At 37.8% G+C, this 19,881-nt stretch overlaps 1 protein-coding gene across 4 annotated transcripts in view; it reads left to right on the top strand.

Moving 5' to 3' along the window:
* The first annotated feature begins 1,662 nt into the window (after positions 1–1,662).
* The window catches only part of LOC130662588 (L-threonine 3-dehydrogenase-like), a 42,373-nt gene continuing 24,154 nt past the window's right edge, over positions 1,663–19,881 (top strand). The window contains exons 1-7 of one of the 4 annotated variants that reach the window (XM_057461479.1): positions 11,285–11,425; positions 12,550–12,930; positions 13,036–13,869; positions 17,116–17,171; positions 17,731–17,833; positions 18,450–18,512; positions 18,763–18,849. In XM_057461479.1, the coding sequence (XP_057317462.1) occupies positions 13,782–13,869; positions 17,116–17,171; positions 17,731–17,833; positions 18,450–18,512; positions 18,763–18,849 (397 nt within the window). In that variant the 5' untranslated portion in view covers positions 11,285–11,425; positions 12,550–12,930; positions 13,036–13,781. Of the gene's footprint in view, positions 1,945–11,237; positions 11,426–12,549; positions 12,931–13,035; positions 13,870–17,115; positions 17,172–17,730; positions 17,834–18,449; positions 18,513–18,762; positions 18,850–19,881 lie in introns of those variants that run through there. The other 3 variants (XM_057461481.1, XM_057461478.1, XM_057461480.1) reach the window with 3 other exon arrangements.

Genomic DNA, 19,881 nt, shown 5'->3' on the forward strand with positions numbered 1-19,881 from the left:
ACCAGTCACTGATCCTGCCTTTATACAGCATCGCAGTACAGGTACGCGGATATCGTAATCCCTTGCAAATTGCTGTTTTTTTACACAGGCTTCCATCTTTTAATATTTCACTGCCCTTTAACATACAGCCAAAAGGGTCAAAAAAGATAATTTTACTACTCTCGTGGGTAGTAAAGTTAGCGCCCGTTTAAGTCATTCTGCGAGCTCTAAGAGACGTTCATGCGTGTAGTGTTCACCAAGCCTAAAATGTCTGACCCTCTCCGGGTTGAATTCAATACACCCACGTTCTCGAAGCCAGTTGTAGTGTACAATAGCATTTGGAGTCTCTGCTAGTACGACAATCTCACCCTTGGGGTAGTCAACAAGCTTATTCCGAATCTTTTGCGCTACATACCCCTGTTGACCATTTGAAATACATAGGAATTTCTCGAGATCAGCACGTTTGAACAGAGGCCGGTTTTGTTCATCAAACAATGTTTCAATGGCTCCTGTGTTGAACATAACTTGCGACGACGACATTTTCTATATACCAATGTTCGGTCAGAGGTTTTCACCGTGGTCACTCGAGAATCTTCCAAGTCCTAGGATGTTCCAACCTCACGTATAGGCATGCGTGCTTGGACTTTTTCAGATCAGCCTTGATATCATCCCAGTCCAAAATCATGTTCGTCTCCTCGTCTATCATTTTCATGTCACTCCTCTCATGAGGATACCATGCAAACAAGGGCAAGGCAGTATAGGACTGTGTTAAGAGCCAAAGACTATGCTTGCGATGCCTTCCCGAAATAGCAAGCTCAAGTAAGCCTTGTCGACGCTTATCGAGGCTTTCATCGGCTATGACGTCGTCCACGACAAACAACGTCTCCTCGCCTGCCAGCAATAAAGAGAGTTTTTGGATCCATTCAAAAAGCTCATTTCCGGGGTCTATCAGGAACACGTAATCATCCTTCCAAAGCGAGGCTCTTTCTAAATAGGTGGTATTCCACCGTATAGTAGGACAAAGTATCACTATATTGTGATAGTGCTTTTTATACTCATGCTCGAGGAGGTTCAAGACACGCTGTGTTTTCCCGCACGATGTCGAGCCTGTAAAGATTGCCACATGGGGGTCTTTTACTATATTTAACATTTTCTTTCAGTAATTCGACCATTTCCGATCATGAATTTTAGGGTATATCGCGGCACATGAGGCACATATTAACACACCGCCGTTATTGTTCACCAAAGACCCCCGGCAGGCAGGGCAGAGCTTGGTATTTCGAGCCTGGTATTCGATGGGTACTGGAGAATATGTTAATTTTCCCTCTAGGCACCACAGTACCTTGCGGTACCTTTTGATGAGTCACGCCTTCTCCAGGCTCTCGGAGGGTGCTCCGATGAGTTCAGCGTACTGGGATATAATGTCGTATGTCAACATGGTGTAAAGAAGTAGGTAATCTTCATCCTGTCCAAACCCACTAATTTCCCTATCAATAACAAGGGGGTCTACCTCGTGTTCAATAACATGGTCCTTGCATTTGGTACGCCGCTTCTCCCTTGCCTTAGCCAGGCAGCTTATACAACTCTTTGTTCGGCCATTGCCCCTAATCTTAAACTTGTCGGGGGTTAGAACGTGCTTGCATCGTTTACAACATCTGCTCTCCATTTACTATTCCAATATACGTCTTGTGCAATGCCTTAGCAACATCAGCAAGCGTCGGGTACCTCCCTGTTTCCTGATACTTGAACGGTATCTTGTGGTGAATGTGCAAAAATTCGTAATCTTCCCATGTCATACCCTCGGAAAATTGGGCCTTAATATGAGCCCGCAGCATAGCCATTAGCTCGTGCAGGGGCTGTATAGAGGCGCGGCGCGTACGCCCCTTTGACACTTTCTTTTTATCAAGGCAAGAGATGCATGTCGTCGTTAGTTGACCGTTACGCTTCATTTGGAACTGGTTCAAGGTAAGAGATCTTGAGCATCTCGAGCAACTCCTGGTTCCTTCCATATTGATTCCTATATCTCTTGGAGAGATATAGAAACTTTACTAGACGCTCATTTTGGAGGTATCAGGGATCACTGCCGTCATATAGCGACGAGCTTCAGGCCGTCCTGAAGATCCATCTTAGCCCTGGTCTAGAAACTCCCAGAGCCTTCTTCGCCCTCATAGCTGTCAGGATTGTGTACGATACTAACCTGACGGACTCCCATCATAGGGAATCAATGACCATGGTTTCCTTTGGGCTAATGTTGCTGTCCATATGAATCTTTGTAGTCATTTATATTATAGCATTTTGAACATTTCGATCTCGGGAGGCTGAGTTTTGCCCTGTTTCCCCTGCTGAGGCTCTGGAGTTGCCGGCTTGTTAGATTCATTTCCACCCCTACCAAATTTGTACCAAACGCCTACTCCTATGGCAACCACGGCCAGCGTGCCTACTCCATAGATGTGAACCGACTGTACGGAACTGGTCCCAGAAGAGGCTTCGACTGTAGGCTCTACAGTACCCTCTTGTTGTTTCATTTCTTCCTTCCTCTTCTTCATCAGTGTTGCCAACTTGTGTTCCTGCGCAACCCTTCCAGAAAGTTTTACCGATTTTTGTAATGACTCTCTCTTCTTGCTTTTCTTCACTCATTTATCTTATAGCACCGCCTGAGGCTCTTCCTTAGTGTCCGCCTCATCCTCGCTCTTTTTGCCCATATGTCTCGCGGTATGCCCTGCTACCAAGTAGCCGCTAAACACCTCCCAATGGTGCAGTACACCAGGATACCAAGATCTGCCATAGAGTCTGCTGCTCGTATTCCGCAGAGGCATTGTCGAATACTCGCGCAAGATCTGACATTCTCTTTATTATACGTCTACATTACACCTTCATTTATTCCCTATAGTCGTAGTGGAACTCGTACATGACCATTTTTGACAGGTCCAATATGGCCTGACCTATATACACCGGCTTGTTCATCTTCACCTGCGTCTTACCCATTTCTATCCCCAGGAGCTGCTTGCTAAACCGGTTTCCACCCTTGAAATTTGGCTTCATGAGGAGCTTCGTATACTTGTCCTCGTTGGTGACCAGCTGGATGTTGCGGTGGTTCCTAATGTTTTCCATCGTCTTGCCGAATACCGAGAGGTTCATGAGCTTGTAAAAGTCCTTCTCAAACTCGTTCTTCGCGGCTGTTTTTAAATCAGTGTTGTGATCAATGTATCCCTTGAGCCAGGGTTTCTGATTGTATTGGATGACCCTGTGCACCTTCTTCAATTTAAGCCCATGTTTTATAGCCTCGTGAAGGGCTCTTATGTGGACAACATATTTCCGCTTGTTTTCCAAATTTGGTACTAGTTTCTCGACCTTGTGGACCGTCCTGCGTACCGGTAGGAACGGCAGCTCGTTATGCCTGTCGTGTAGTCTCCCGTGATAGTCGATATCAACTTATGTACCCATGCCTATTGTCCCTAACGGGATTCTCGATTCGCCTTTCGGTAAAGGCTTCAACATTTGACACCCATTTGAAGCCGTCTGTTGACAGGTGCTGGCTCATAGCCCATCCGTATAGGTTGTTGTTATCAAGGTATTGGAGGTAGGATGATTCAACCTCTGGATCGTACTGCTCTCCCATGTACTTATTGTTAGCTTTGGCATAGTGGTGTACAGCCTGGGTTATACCTCCTCGGATACCTTTCTCCAACATCAGGAGCATGTCGGGGTCCGTGAGGAGCTCTAACCTAATACCTGTGTACTTCCATGCCAAAGCCAGGTGCACTGTAAAAGTGTGCGGTATCAAGCTTGTAATTCGTCAAGCACACGTCACGAAACGTTTCAAAAACGTCGACCTATAGCAGTACCTCCATGGTCACCTAGATGTCATGATAGTCACCCATGGTGACGCTATTATCCTCTGGAGTTATACAATTCCATACCTTTTTCGCATAGGTATAGTCATTGTCGCTGATACCCTTCATATTCAGCTTGCTGTAGAACACCTCCTTTGGGGGCAGCTCCGACTCTTCAAATCGCCGCCAATCGTCCATATACTCGTAAGGGTACACGCCCTTTCTCAGCATCAGCCTGAAGACATCATCCTTGTCGATGAACTTTGCCATGGATGGTACGTTTGCCCTTACCTGGTCTTGTCTAATTGCTTCGTGGTATTCGAGTCGCAATTTTTACACCAAAACCTTGCCATGTATTCAGCGTCTATGCCCTGAAATTCTAGACAGGTATCTGTACACTGCTGGCATTTCATGCCGGCGGCGTTTGTTCCAACGAGGTTGCTTGCCAATTTGTCCAGACTTGAGGGCATGAGTCGACAACTGTCGATGAACCGTATCTCTATGGTCTTATACGTCTCGCCATCACCATATCCCATGCCTGCAAGCAGTACCTTGATTTTCACATTAAAACTGATATATTTTTCAGTATTCTCTGCTATGCACCCAATGTTCTGGGTGTCGTACTTCTCGCCCAGTTCTCGGATAAACAGTTGTGCGTCGTACCCGGAGAGATTGTGGAAGATGATGGGTATATGACCGGGTATCTTGTATCTGAGGTTGCAGATCGCGTGCGCTGCACCTCTTTACAACCCCGTATAGTGACAATGGTCCCCGACTTTACGGTTATACTCACAGTCGTTCAACGGCTTCATGCAGATGTGACATTTCGATGCCTCGTCATGTTCCCTTTTCAGGACCTCTGTTAAAGGCAGCATGGGTTGTTGTGGGTATAGGTATTGTATAGCCATTTCACCTCGTCCTCCAGATGGTTAACGAACCTCGTTACACAGTCCTAACCACGGTATACTGTTAGGGGTAAACTTTTAAAATGCGATCTAAAAAAACATTTCTATCGCCGTTTTTCGTTTTTAACATGCGATCTAAAAAAACATTTCTATCGCCCTTTTTCGTTTTTAAACTTTTTAAAATGCGATCTAAAAAAACATTTCTATCGCCGTTTTTCGTTTTTAAACTTTTTAAAATGCGATCTAAAAAACATTTCTATCGCCGTTTTTCGTTTTTAAACTTTTAAAATGCGATCTAAAAAATATTTTATTTTGAAACTCATATACGAATTTAATACAATGTCAAACGATTTTCTTTTTTTTTTAAAACCATACGCATCTAATTAAAATCTCATACGAATTTTTTGTTAAACTAGTACGAATTTAACTCATACGAATTTAATTTAAAACTTATACGAATTTAATTTAAAACTCATACGAATTTTTCTAAACTCATACGAATTTAATTAAAAACTAATACGAATTTTATACGAATTTAGAAAAATTTCATACGAATTTAATTACTGTATGGCAAAAGAAAATTCGTATAGCATATACGAATTTTTTTGATACGAATTGCTACGAATTTTGTAGATGACCCCTTAGCGGATCTGGTGCATCCCCATAGGCGAATGTGCTATAGGTACATCAACCAGACGGTACGTGCTTACTCAGCTTTTTCGTCTTCTTACCCCTGGCATCCTCTACTGGGATGAGCAGGGATTCAAAGTCCTCATACAGTACAGTCCAGATGTAAGCGTACGCGTACGCTCAACTTGCAAAAATAATTGCTTTCATTAAAAAAAACAATAGGATAGCGAGTTCCTTTCAAATTGCGCGAAAATAATTGCTTCGTGTTAAAAACAAAAGCATAGCGAGAAACATTGTTTAAAAACAATACTCTGCGCGAGAATAAATTAAACGCGACGGCCATTGAATTTTAATTTTTTTTAACAACGAAACTAATTATAGTAACGCGATTTTAATCTGATATATTTAAAATCACAAGCTCTTACTTTCAAAATGCGATCTAAAAAACATTTCTATTGCAGTTTTTCGTTTTTAAATTTTTAAAATGCGATCTAAAAAAAAATTTCTATCGCCGTTTTTTGTTTTAAAACTTTTAAAATGCGATCTAAAAAAGCTTTTCTATAGCTGTTTTTCGTTTTAAACATTTAAAATGCGATCTAAAAAAACATTTCTATCGCCGTTTTTCGTTTTTAAACTTTTAAAATGCATTCTAAAAAACATTTCTATCGCCGTTTTTCGTTTTTAAACTTTTAAAATGCGATCTAAAAAAACATTTCTATCGCCGTTTTTCGTTTTAAAACTTTTAAAATGCGATCTAAAAAAAAAATTTCTATCGCCGTTTTTCGTTTTAAAACTTTTAAAATGCGATCTAAAAAAAAAATTTCTATCGCCGTTTTTCGTTTTAAAACTTTTAAAATGCGATCTAAAAAAAATATCTATCGCCGATTTCCGTTTTAAAACTTTTATAATGCGATCTAAAATTACATTTCTATCGCCGTTTTTCGTTTTAAAACTTTTAAAATGCGATCTAAAAAAACATTTCTATCGCCGTTTTTCGTTTTAAAACTTTTAAAATGCGATCTAAAAAAACATTTCTATCGCCGTTTTTCGTTTTTAAACTTTTAAAATGCGATCTAAAAAAAAAATTTCTATCGCCGTTTTCCGTTTTAAAACTTTTAAAATGCGATCTAAAAAAAAAATTTCTATCGCCGTTTTTCGTTTTAAAACTTTTAAAATGCGATCTAAAAAAAAATATCTATCGCCGATTTCCGTTTTAAAACTTTTATAATGCGATCTAAAAAAACATTTCTATCGCCGTTTTTCGTTTTTAAAGTTTTAAAATGCAATCTAAAAAAATTTTCAATCTTTGTTAAAATAAAATGATTTCTATCGCGTAAAGGCTTTATTTAACCCGCGCAACCAACAATGCCTTCTCGCTAGTCTATTTAGTTTCCACGCAAAACCTTTGTTTAATAAAAATATTAAACAATGGCTCTTCGTGTCACATTGATAGAGTTGATAACATTTGCAATTATGCTATTGGGAATAGTTATGTTAACACTATTTAACAATAGTTACGCGCAGTTATAATAAGCTATTTTTTCCTCAATAATCTTTTGTTTATTACGCGCAAGTTAATGACTTACAAGACTCGCAAGATAATTAATAAGAACAAAAGACAAACAACTACCGCCTCCGAGAAAAAGGTGTGAAACTTGAGCGTACGCGTACGCTTACATCTGGACTGTACTGTATATGCAGAAGGGTACTTTGAATTGTTGTTGGCCATATTTTTCAGGCGCTTGTTGGCATCGTGATTTTAACGGCCTCATGGTCCTTGCAGTAGCCATGGTGCTTGTCCCTCGGTTCAACTGTAGGAAAGGCTTGTAGGCAGTTCAGGCAAAAGTGCATTTTTGCCGTATTTTTCGAGGTCTCAATACCTAGGAGTCGCGATAGGCTTTTGACGGCTGTGTAGTGGGTCTTTTTGTCATCTGTTATTAGCAGCAGGTTCACCTGCTTGCTACGTCCGTTGTGATGCGATCGCATCAGGCTATTAATCTTCTTTCCCGTCACATACAGGACATTCACCGCAATGCCCAGGTTATTATTCTCATGTATATGCTCTTGGTGCTTGCAGGGAACTCTATACCTTCCCAATTATAGAGGTTTGCGTAGGGTCTCAGCCTAGTGATTCTCTGTAGATCCCTTTCAATCTCGGTATTGGGCAGATGCTATAACAGCCCACCTGAAACACTCATCATCCTCGCTTTTTGGGTTAATAATTGCCCTTTTCGAAGCTATTCATTTAGGTGCCTTCATATACGACGAACCCCTTGTTAGCCTCAATTTGTGAAAGTCTACGTCAAGGTATAGGATTCGACTAATCGTAAAGCCACTTTTAGGTAGCGCTGGATGCTCCACATGTGTTTTGATTTGTGCAAATATCCTGTCCAGCACATCGTCTACGTTGGTACCCTGGAATACTGAGGCGATATTGCTATTGAAGGCCTTCTTCACCTCAATGTACTCATCGTTGACCTCCGAGTTTGTTTTCCTCTTCCACCTGATCCAGAGGGACAGCTGTACCTTCGCTGATGCCATATCTTCTACCTGCCCCTGAATCAAGGTTTTTAACTTTGGTCGCACCATCCCTATATACCCGTTGACGTCGGCTCTCCTATACCAGGAATGCGAAAACTTCGAAAGGTCCTGTGGAGAGCATGCTTATGTTCCTGAGGCGTAAAATCTTGCCCCGGCCGATCATATAGATTTTGGATATCTTCTATATAGTCTTCCTCAGCCTCCTGTTCGACTTCGTCATGAAGTGTAGGTGTCGCGCTGGCTACCCTGTTATAGAGTTCCATCACCCTATGTTTAAAGCCTGTATAGTTTCTCTTGACCCCCTCTTTTATAGGCTTTGGAACAGCGTCCACAAGCCAATTATACCACCCTTTCATCTTATCCCCTACAACCGAACGATTTTTTGACAGTTCCTGTTTCTCGAAGAGATCCATCTCAGATGGGGGCAATACCCAGTTGTGCCATTAGTTGTTAGATGGGCCTTCGCCATCTCCTGTCTCTCAAAGATATCCATATCCCCCAATGTTATAGGTTTAGCTGGTCGTTTAGGTGGCCTCCAAGCGTAATGTGGTACATTCTCCAATGTTACAGGTTTAGCTGGTTGTTTAGGTGGCCTCCAAGCGTAATGTGGTACATTCTCCAATAAAGAAATCAATTCGGCCTTGCATAGCTTGTAATACCCCATAAGTTCACAGCTTTTCGCGATATCACGTAATTGTTTCACAGTGCGTGTGTTCATTTCTTTATTGTATAGAGTTTTTTGTTTTGCCAGAGGATTTCATAATGGTCAAAAACACTAACGCAGTTGTTCACGTCTTGACTGCACATGCGTTGATTAGCATTCTATAAGGGAATTCCCCCTGCAGTATGCGCTAGAACTTTTACTCATTTGCAGCAGTGATGACGTCACTGCACTCTATAGGGACTTTACCTTGCATGACGAGGTATATTAGGGACTTTACCTTACTAAGCATGGTACTGGATTTGTTGTGGTTAGCTGTGACGTATGTGCGTGCATGACTGCGCTAGAACATACATTTCCCTATCTCTGCCTTATTATCCACGAGAAGTTTTTACTGATCACTTTTTAAAACATCCTTTCAGTACAAAAATGTCTAAAATCTATAGACCTGTTCAATCTTAGACCTGTTGGTTTACCTTCTTTAGTCGGTGTTAAAAGCTCCTGTATTAACTATTCTCGTCTCCAGAGCTCTTCGAGATTTATTTCAAGAACTCTGGGGTCGAGAATGTGTATCAGCTACATATCTGAGATTTCTCCACAGACAAAAGGCCTCGTACGCCCTTGTACGGTATTGCGTTCATTATTCTCCCATTATTATCTTTTGTTAAGCACCCAAAGAGTATTCCTTTAATCATGGACCAGATTATCTTTGTAAGTTTGTTGGGAAGGGATTGTTAGGGAGTGGAGTGTCTGGTTTTCGTTATATACTTCGTGAAATATTACACAACCCCCATGAATAATGGTGGAACACGTGCAAACCATGCGTGCCAAAAATCAGCAAAAAAAATTTTTTTTACATTTATCATCAAATAAATGTACCTGCAGTTCATTTTTTTTCCAAATTATGCTATATTGACCACCCACCCTGTTGAACTTAACAGCCTCAAGCTACTAGCAGCTAGCTAGCGTACAGAGGTAATATTTCGCTCATAGGTAAAAATTCGCCATGAAGAAATTAATTCCATTCGCGTCACTGTGAGGTGTTTAAACTCACTTTCATTGATGTACGCCTCTCAAGTCTTGCAAAGTGATTAAAGTCATACAAGACTGGAATTATTAAATGTTTTGTCCACCGGAGACGGTGGGTTAAAAATATCAACATATTTCAGTTCACTGTCATAGGAGCGAAGCAGAATGTTTTTAAATGCAGTACCACTTTAATATAAATGTGCACGTATATACTTGAACTAAAGGTACTTACTAAAACAGGAAACGACTGAAAACGACCATAAACGACCAGGAAACAAGCAGAAAGGAGCAGTAAACGAGCGGAAAACCATCAAAAAGCCCAAAATACAACCAAAACACAAGAGCAAATCGCTATATGACAGGCGAAAGAGATTACCAAAATGCTTGATTATGCGCCAAGTTTCATTCATTTTTTGTTTTTTTCTGGGCAGCCATTGCATTGATGTGTTACTTAACCGAAGTTTTTTTTGCTCAAGGGACCTGCGCGGCAGAGAAAAATTTGAAAAGAATGAATGGTGACATGAATGAAATTTTTGTTTCACGACACATAAGCGTACAAGAGCCCTGGTGACGAGCTTGTATGATATCTTCAACATTCCTGCCTTATTACCGGTTTAAGTAGACAACTAAAAATGACATGGATCATGTATAACTATTTCATATTGAACAAAAACTTACAAATTTAGAAGTTTCTTCATTTTTAAATGTCTAGACGTTTAGATGTTTTTCTTTCTTTTTTCTTCCACACGAAACTTTTTTCGCAAAGTCATGAGAAAATCGTGCAGTTAGTTACATGAAAACGAAACTTTCGGCCTAATTTAAAACGACCTGGGGGTTTTGAAGATATTATCTGTTAAAATAAATATTGCAGAGTAAAGCGCTAATTTACTCTGGTGAGTCCTCCGTGGGTCACAGAGAGCAAACACAGGTTTTATTATTTGTTAACTGCTGAAATTTGTTTCACTATGTTATAGGAACAGTGGTGCATATGTTAGATATATTAGTATAAATAATACTGCCACATTATCTTCCCAATTGCTGCAAATGTGATGGATCGATTGGGACTAGAACCCACTACCTCTCGCTTGCCGGGCGATTGCTCTACCATGGCCATGGGTGGATTATTTTTGGTTTCTTTTGGCTTTAAATTTCAATATTTTCTTAAACCAATCCAATTTGAGAGTTCAAAATTCTCAAAACCAGGGTGAAGCCAGTTTGAAGCCACTAGCATAAGTTCCAGAATTCTTAAAGCCCAAAGAAACCAATTTGAAGCCACATTTAGAAACCCTTGAAAATTCTTAAAACCATAAGAATCCACCTTGAAGCCAGTTCATACATTTTTCAATCTTTTGAAGTCAGAAGAATCTAATTTGAAGCCAGTTTTATATTTTCAGAAATTATAAAATTATAAAGCCAGAAATGAACCACATTGAAGCTACATCATTTTTTTCATATCTGGCTTCAATGTGGATAAACCGGTTTGAAACCATATAATCCACATTTGAAGCCAGAACGCATTACCAGGGCACTGTTGAAATTTTTCTTAACAGAACCCACTATTTGTTCTATATTTCTTTCATATTTTTCTTTTATATACTTTATATATAACTGCAACATATTTCGACTGTCTTCTCGTTCTTATATTTCTTTAATATTTAGTGTCATCTAAATCCAAACTATGTCTGATATGGACAACAAAATGAAATGTTTAATCAAAACATCAAACTGTCAAGGGTACGAATATACAGACATAAAGGTTCCTGAGCCTGGAGATGGTGAACTATTAGTCAAAGTTATAGCTGTTTCAATGTGTGGTTCTGATATTGCCTTGTACAACTGGGACAAAGGTATAATAATAAATACACTACATGCAGTAGATATGTTTTGCTTTCATTCTTTGATAGCATAATTCTTCAAGATTTATATTTAGCTACTTTTTTCTGTTTTAAATAAAAACGTAAACGATTTTGGCATTTCTGAATTTTATATGTGTGGGATTACTACTTAACTGGAACATTACAAACTTTATAATTTGAATAAATTTTGGAAAAATCCACTTACGAAGCACAAAAATGAAAAAATTAGGTTGTTTTAGATGTTTTGCTGATAAAAATAAAAAGGAAGCGTCATTTGAATTTTAATGGCATCACAAACCCATTCACAAAAAAATTTTTAGGACCTTGTTTTTATGTTGCCTCTATTGCGTAGAGCTTAAAGTGCAGATCAAGAAAATGTATATGATCATGTGCTTTTGATGAATGGTTAATGAGATATAAGGGTTTAAAATTTTGCTGACATCAGCAAGACCTGCCAAATTTTTTTTTAGAAATTTGGTATACCTGTTGCCTTCATTGTATAGGTTTTAAAATGCTGCACAAGAAAATGTATAGGATCATGTATCTTTGACAAACAGTTGCAGAGATATTGGGGTTTAAAGGTTTTTTGATGACGTCATCAACCTATTCATTCCGAAACGGATTCGAAGACCAAGGTTTGGGAAACTTACCCAAATCGGTCTCAGGTGGTCCCTAGTTACCCTTGCGATAAAAAATGACTGACGGTACCACCTTGTTTCCAAGTTATTTGACCTCAAATTTGAAGTGCACTGTAATGGCTTCATTAATTTAAATTAAGATATTGACATTAAAGTAGTGATATTGACGTCACATTGTTACGTCAGAAAGATTACCAAAGTTTTTCAGTGACATCAGAAGAAAATGAACAAGTCCAATTTGCCTAGACACACACACTCCCTGTATTATTATAGAGAATAAGTTTTTAATATCAACAACAAGGATCCAGTTACATTATGATGCTGTAAATTATATCAACCACAAAAAAATTTCTGCAAAAGTTTGATAGCATCCGCTTTTTCTTTTAGTGTTTTTGAAATCTGAGGAAACAAACATATTTCTTTTGGGATTGTTGTGAACTAACTGAAACTTCCTTTTTCTTTTTTCTTCTTTGACAGGGAATGTCTTCAGTGCCTATGTATTTAAATGTCAACTCTGCAAGACATTCTTAAGGGGATAACGACATTAGTGACATGATTTAAGATAAGTAATAATTTTTGTTCTATGACTCTAGAATAGGTATAAAACAGTTACTTACTAATATTTTTACATGCCATGTCAAAGAATGCTATCTATTTTATTCTTTATTTTTAAAGTAATTAAAGCATTGTCAAACAAATCAGCGTTTTTAACAGGAACACTCCGACATCAATGTTACACAATACAAAAGCTATTGATAATATAGGAAGATAACTGCAGCAGAGAGAAGTAAACTTTCAAATTTTGGTTTGCAACAAAACTTTTTTACATTCTTGATGTTGTACAATTAGTCAGAAACTGTAAGATATATATTTGATATGATATGATTGATTGTAATCTTAATTTTTTAGAGCTATTATTGGTAGCTTAAATTTTTGAAACTAAATTGATTTATTTCTTTAAAGGTATGTCACTTGGTGTGCTACTACATATTTTCAACCAGAAATTACGCTTCAATGCATGTACCATGTGCTATAATAAGAAAAACCTAAATATATATGATTGATTTGTGTATATATTGATTTAGATTTTTTTATAAGGAAGAAAGTCTCTTCATACCTATGAGATTTGTAATATCTTTTGCACATCCAAGGCCAAAATTCCAGACTTTCCAATAAAGGAGGCTAAGTTAATATTTCTACATTGGTAATGGATTTTAGCCAACCTTTTCCAAAATTTGCAAAACAGATGTCTCCAGCATTATTTTTCACAAAGAAATTCTCATAAATTCATGTAAGTAAATTTTTCCTTTAATTTTACATTATATATTGAAAATTAAATGGAGCTAAAGTGCAAGTTTGGCTCATGTTAATTGTGGTGACAGAAGCACAGTTCTTAAGCACTTGTGATTAGTATTAAGTTTACCTTGGTCATTGAGGATGTCTGGTAGAGCCTTGCACTGTGGTGGTGGTTTCTACCTATAGACCTGATCCTAAAGGTTGCCAGGGATATTAGTTTCACTTGCCTGCAAAGGAGCTGGACCCTACTCAGGTTATGATTATTAATGGTTGCATATAAAACCCAAGCACCTCACACTGAACAAGTTCTTCAGACGGTACCTTAAGCTTAAAGTCACCACCCTTCCACCCTTTTTTACATATTGAATTTATTTCACCTTTTTTTCTCTTTTTTTTATGTCATCAATACGTCTATGAATTGTGGATATGAGATACCAAGTCAATTTATCACTGTGGTGCAATGGAATGCGGGCATCTCTGAAATATCATCGACGTCTCTGGGCATGTATACATGTGTTCACTATATTTTCCGTTCTAGTTGTGCACTTGGAAACAAACTTGACGCTTATTGAGGTGCGCCTGAAGCTCAGGGCATCTCAATCAGCAGCACTTGAATATGAAACATGCGTCTGATGCTCAGGGCATGTTGATGCACCTGACGCTCAGGGCATCTCTCATACACCTGACGCTCAGGGTATGAATTAAAACACTAGTAATTAGCATGTGTCTGACACTCAGGGCATGTTGATGCGCCAGATGATCAGCGCATCTCCCATACACCTGACGCTCAGGGTATGAATAAAAACACCAGTAATTAGCATGGTCCTGATGCTCAGGACATGCCAATGCACCTGACGCTCAAAGCATCTGTACTGTAATCATCACTTAAATATAAAACATGCACCTGACGCTCATGGCATGTTGATGCGACTTACGCTCAGACCATCTCTCATACACCTGACGCTCAGGGTATGAATAAAAACACTAGTAATTAGCATGTGCCTGACGCTCAGCGCATCTCAATTCTTTCATACACTTGACGCTCAGGGTATGAATGAAAACACCATAATTAGCATGTGCCTGAAGCTCAGAACATGTTGATGCACCTGATGCTCAGGGCATCTCATCTGTCTCAGGGCATAAAGACGCCTAAAATGCATATCCTAACGCTCAGGATATGCATTATATGTTTGTGCATGTGACAAAGAACGAAGAACGAAGGAGGCACCTGCATTCCTACCCATTCCCCAAAAAATTTCTACAAATAGTCCAACGCACACTGAACATGTTGTATCTACTCATTTCAATTGAAATACATTATTTTCTATCAGTTTTGTGTTATTATTCTGGAACCCAAGGCAATTAAGGAAAGTAAATCAGTCTTGACTTGTTGTTATCTTGGTTGTGGCCACCAGTTATTTTAACACATCATCATCATCATTCATCATTCTCGGCTCAATGTCCGTTTTCCATGCTAGCATGGATTGGACGGGGTATAATAATGACCCTCTTCCAATCTGATCTAGACTGTGTTAGATCTAAACTCAACTTCCTCTCTATCAAGTCTGTCCTTATAACCTCCTTCCAAGTCTTTCTCGGTCTGCCTCTGGGCTTTGCCCCAGGAACTATCAAGTCTCTACACTTTCTTACCCAATTATCCTCCTCCATTCTTTCAAGTGCCCCAGCCAATTCAATCTTCTTATCTGGATACTTCTACGGATACTTAACCTGCTTCTTAGCTCATCTGAACTCTTTCTGTCTCTCAGAGTGGCGTTACACATCCACCTAACCATTCTCATATCATTCCTTTCTAAACGGTCAAGATCTTCCTGCTTCACTGCTCATGTCTCACTACCGTGCAACATAACACTTCTTACACAGGCCTCATACAACCTACCTTTTACCTCAATTGACAAGACTCTGCTAGTCAACAAAGGAAGTAACTATCTGAACGTTTTCCAAGCAGAACCTATCCTGCAAGTAACACTTCTTCCAACACCTCCTTCACTGCCCAACATATCATCTAAGTAACAGAAGTTCTCAACTATCCCTAAGGAGCCACTGTTGTACATCATTAAAGCTGGAAATACTTAATTCTCTATAATCTCACCTTTGCAACGCTTGCATACAAACTAAATGTCAGCTCTTAACCTTCCACCAATACTACTGCACTTCTTATGTACCCAATGCTTGCAAGTCTGACAAAAAATTGCGTTACTACCAACCCCTTTCATGCAAACTCCACAAGGCCACTTTCCAACTACAAGGTCACACTAATCATGACCTTAGACTTTGCTGTGTTTTCCCTTAGCCCTTTCTCTTCTAGTCCTTTCTTCCTCTTCTCAAACTTTTCAACTAATTCTTCCATCGATTCTGGTATGAGAACCAAATCATCTGCATACAATAACTCCCATGGACAACCTGTTCTGAACTCCATCGACAGCGCTTCTAAGACTAGAACAAATAACAAAGGACTAAGTACAGAACCCTGATGTACACCAACATTTACACTAAATTCATCACTAAGTGAATCGTTAATCCTGACACGACTTCTAGCATTGCTGTACATAGACTGTACCATCGTAACTAGCCACTCATCCACACCTAATTTCCTCATAGCCCACCAAATGACTTTACGTGGCACTCTATCAAAAGCTTTCCCTAAATCTACAAAGGCAAAATAGAGATTTTTTCTCTTTCTTAAATACTTTTCCTGAAGCTGTCTGAGTAAAAATATGGCATCTGTAGTGCCACACCCTGGAACAAAACCAAATTGCATCTTATCTATATCAATTCTTTCTCTAAGTAACTTATCAACCACTCTTTCAATAACTTTCATTACTTGATCAACCAACTTCAAACCTCTATAGTTACCCCTTTCTAATGCATCACCCTTGCCCTTGAAACAATTCACTATTACACTCGACTGCCTCTCACTCGGAATAGCACCATCCTCTATAATCTGGTTAGCAAGACTTGTAATAAGCTCAACTCCAATAAATTCAGATGCTTTTACCATCTCTGCAACAATACCTGATAATCCTGCAGCTTTGCAAATTTTCAATTTCCTAATAGCCTCCACTACCCTTTCTGTCTTGATCTGCATAGCTGGCCCTTCTACAACATCATCATCAGACAAATTATCCTCATCCCAATTAAACTCAGTGTTAAGCAACCTCTGATAATAATTCTTTCAAGCTACCCTTTTCTCCTCCTGTGCTAGCCAAAACACCTTCATCATTACGTATATACTTCTCACCTACAACATCTTGATTAGTTTTCTTCATCTGCTTTGCTATCTTGAATATCTCATTGCGCTGGTCTTCCCTTCCAACACATTGCAAATCTGTTTCTCTCTGCTTCTGATTTTGCCTTATACACTGCTGTACGAGCACGACGCTTAGCTTCTAAGTAAATATTTTTACTACCACCTGACTTCCACTCTTTCCAAAGTTTCCTCTTTTCCTTTATACACTGGTCACTGGCCAACACGTCTTATTAAATGAGTTGTATCTCTCTCTAAGATATGATTTTAATCTGACAAATGCTGAAGAACTTTTAAAACAACTAAGGAAAAGCGACTGATGGCATTTTAGATGGAGCTAAGTTTAATTTAAGTGCAGACACTATCATGGACAGAAACATTCTGGAATGAGCATTCATTATCCTTTTTATCCATTTTATCAATGAATTATTAAATTATAAAAGTTAAATTATTAAAGATTATCTTGTTACATTTTTATTTAGTTGGAAGATCAATTGCTTCACTACCATTTATTCCAGGTCATGAATGTGTTGGAGAAGTAAGAGAAACTATAATACGCAATCACATAGTCAGATTTATAATAGGAAATATAATATGCCTTTTTGGTTTTAATGAGTGATTCACAAGATAATTATTCTTTATTTTACAATAACTGCTGTTCTAAGAAAACATGTTTAATCTGTTTTATCACGTATTGACCAAAAGATAAGGCCTTTACAACCAGGTCAACTGATTTAAGGACAAAACATTTCGAAACTTGAAAAAATGTTCCTAATGCACATTACAGTACAGCACAGCATAGTTATTCTTTATTTCTGTTGTGAAAAAGTTGGAACAAAAATAAAAGCTTAACCTTTTTTTCTTTCCAACAAAAAAAAGAAGATTTTAAATCAATCAAATTAGGTTAAATTTAACAAAATGTTAGCCATTTTTTCATTTACATTTCTGGGGGTTGTGGAAATGAGAACAAATTTCCTTGACATTTTTTTTTATGTTTATGGAAAAAAGGTATATAAGTCTTTAAATCTCATTACGACCATTTTTTATATAATGATATTCTCACTTGTCCCATTCTATGATTTTATTTTTTCGTGTAGATTGTGCATACAGGATCTAATTGCACATCAGAATTTGTTGTTGGTGCGAGAGTGTGTTGTGAAAACCATATTTACTGTGGAATGTGCTACCAGTGTCAAAACGGTATGCTATGATTTTTTCTTATTGTAATAGTATAGTAATAGCAAAAGTAATAATAATTAATTATGGTAATGCTTTGCAGTTGATGAAATGGTTCTAGAGTGAAATTAATAAAAAGTGCTAAATCTTAATTCAACTTATACATTAGGATATTTTGACCAGTGATGTCAAAATTGTTTTGAATTGCTGTAATCTGTTGGTTAAGATAAAAATAAGGATGGATTCGTAAAAAGCATGGTGTAGGCAGTTTTTACAGTGATGGTTCACTATATTTTACGGCATAGCTTGTACTATTGAGAAAACTCTGCTCTGTCGTGAAAGCATGTAGGGCCAAAATAAGAATGCAAAAAATCGAAATTGTTGATCTGTGTAAAAAAATCAAATTTTGTGACGTAAAATTAAACAACTTATACTTTAGAGCTGTATGAGTTATTGAGTGAATGACTATTTTTAGTTTTTCCCACACATCGATTTGCCTTGTCCCTGAATTAAATGATGACAAATACTTATGCATATTTTTGCATGCCATTCAGATTAATTTGATTTGTTTAATTGATCTGCATTATAAAAGTAACATAAAGCAATACCTAAAGCCATGTATATTTATTTTTTGATTTAGATCAAAAGCACATATGCCAAAATATGAGTCAGTACGGTCATGGCAAAGGGACCATGCATGGTGGTGAGTTTCATTTGTAATAGAACTGAATAGATTTCACTCTGATTACATGTTTGCATAAATTGTGAAAGGGGAGAAATGTTTTGTGGTTCAGTTGTGTGGAAATATTTTCTGGTACAGTTGTTTGGTAACATTTTGTGGTGCAGTTGTGTGGAGATATGTAACATGAGATTTTAGTTGTTTACATTGCATTATATAAAAGCATTTTTATAAAAGTATTTTAGCATGTAACTCATTCTAGCATTTGTTTTAGGCTTCTCACAGTTTTCAATTATCCCAGCAAAATGTGCATACATCTTGAAGACTGTTCTCAACTCAGAGTTAGCTTGTTTGTTAGAGCGTAAGTATACTATCACATTTTCAAAGTAATACCTTTCGCAAAAATTTTTCATTTTTGCTATTCATGAACATAGCATAAAGCCACTTCCATCCCCCATTTATTTTCCATTCTCCCCTTAGTTTGGCTATCCCCAAGTTTTAGATTGCATCTCTCTAGTCACATGCCAATTTTCATACCATGACAAATCTAATATGGAATGAGGAAAAAATGAAAAGCTTACAAATGTCGATTAAACTCAAAAATTATCTAAACAAAATTTGTACAGTAACCTATACTTGGAAATAAAAAATCTTCACTTAATTTTAAAACTATTTTCAAGTTTGCATCTCCCATCATCCCATCGACTCCTTCCTATAAATTTTCAAACATTTCCTGTCCTCCCAGTAAGGGTAAATTTGAAACGATTCAATCCACAGATAGTCTTGTGAAGTTTGCACTATGGCGAAATTAAGATCCTGTGAAATTCGATGTTTTTTTAAGAGTTTCTTAATAAAATTGGGGCTTTGATTTCAAGTAATTTTTCGAAACAACAGATTCCTTAGTAAAAAAAAGCACTTTAAATTGACTATTACTATGCTAGGATGAAACCTCAGGCTGTTACTAATAAATAATAGTTCATTTCTAAAAATTAGTTCTCGCCGAATATATAAAAATAGCAGTTCGCGAATTCTAAAAATAGCCTACTTTTCATAGGCAAAATGGAAAATATAAATTCTTAATCTATTAAGCTGCATTCACATTTAAGTAAATTACGATGAAGTTCATCCATTCTCACCTTTTTAAAGGTTCGTAAGCTTACGCTACGTAAAAAATACTTAAATTTCAGCACATCCTTGCAGAGTCTTACAACCTATCAAGGCGTTAAGTACGATTTTTAAAAAAACAAAAAGTTTTGTTCTTTTGAAAACATAAGACAGTAAAATGAAGAAGTGTTGTGCAATAGCATTCGAACTGGTGAAATCGTTTGAAAATGAGTTCAGTGATAGAGAAAAGTCAAAAAAAATTCCACATGGTGTCAAAACAAGATATTGT

This window comes from Hydractinia symbiolongicarpus, chromosome 10 (genome assembly GCF_029227915.1).
Source record: "Hydractinia symbiolongicarpus strain clone_291-10 chromosome 10, HSymV2.1, whole genome shotgun sequence".
In the NCBI taxonomy this organism is placed as follows: Eukaryota; Metazoa; Cnidaria; class Hydrozoa; order Anthoathecata; family Hydractiniidae; genus Hydractinia; species Hydractinia symbiolongicarpus.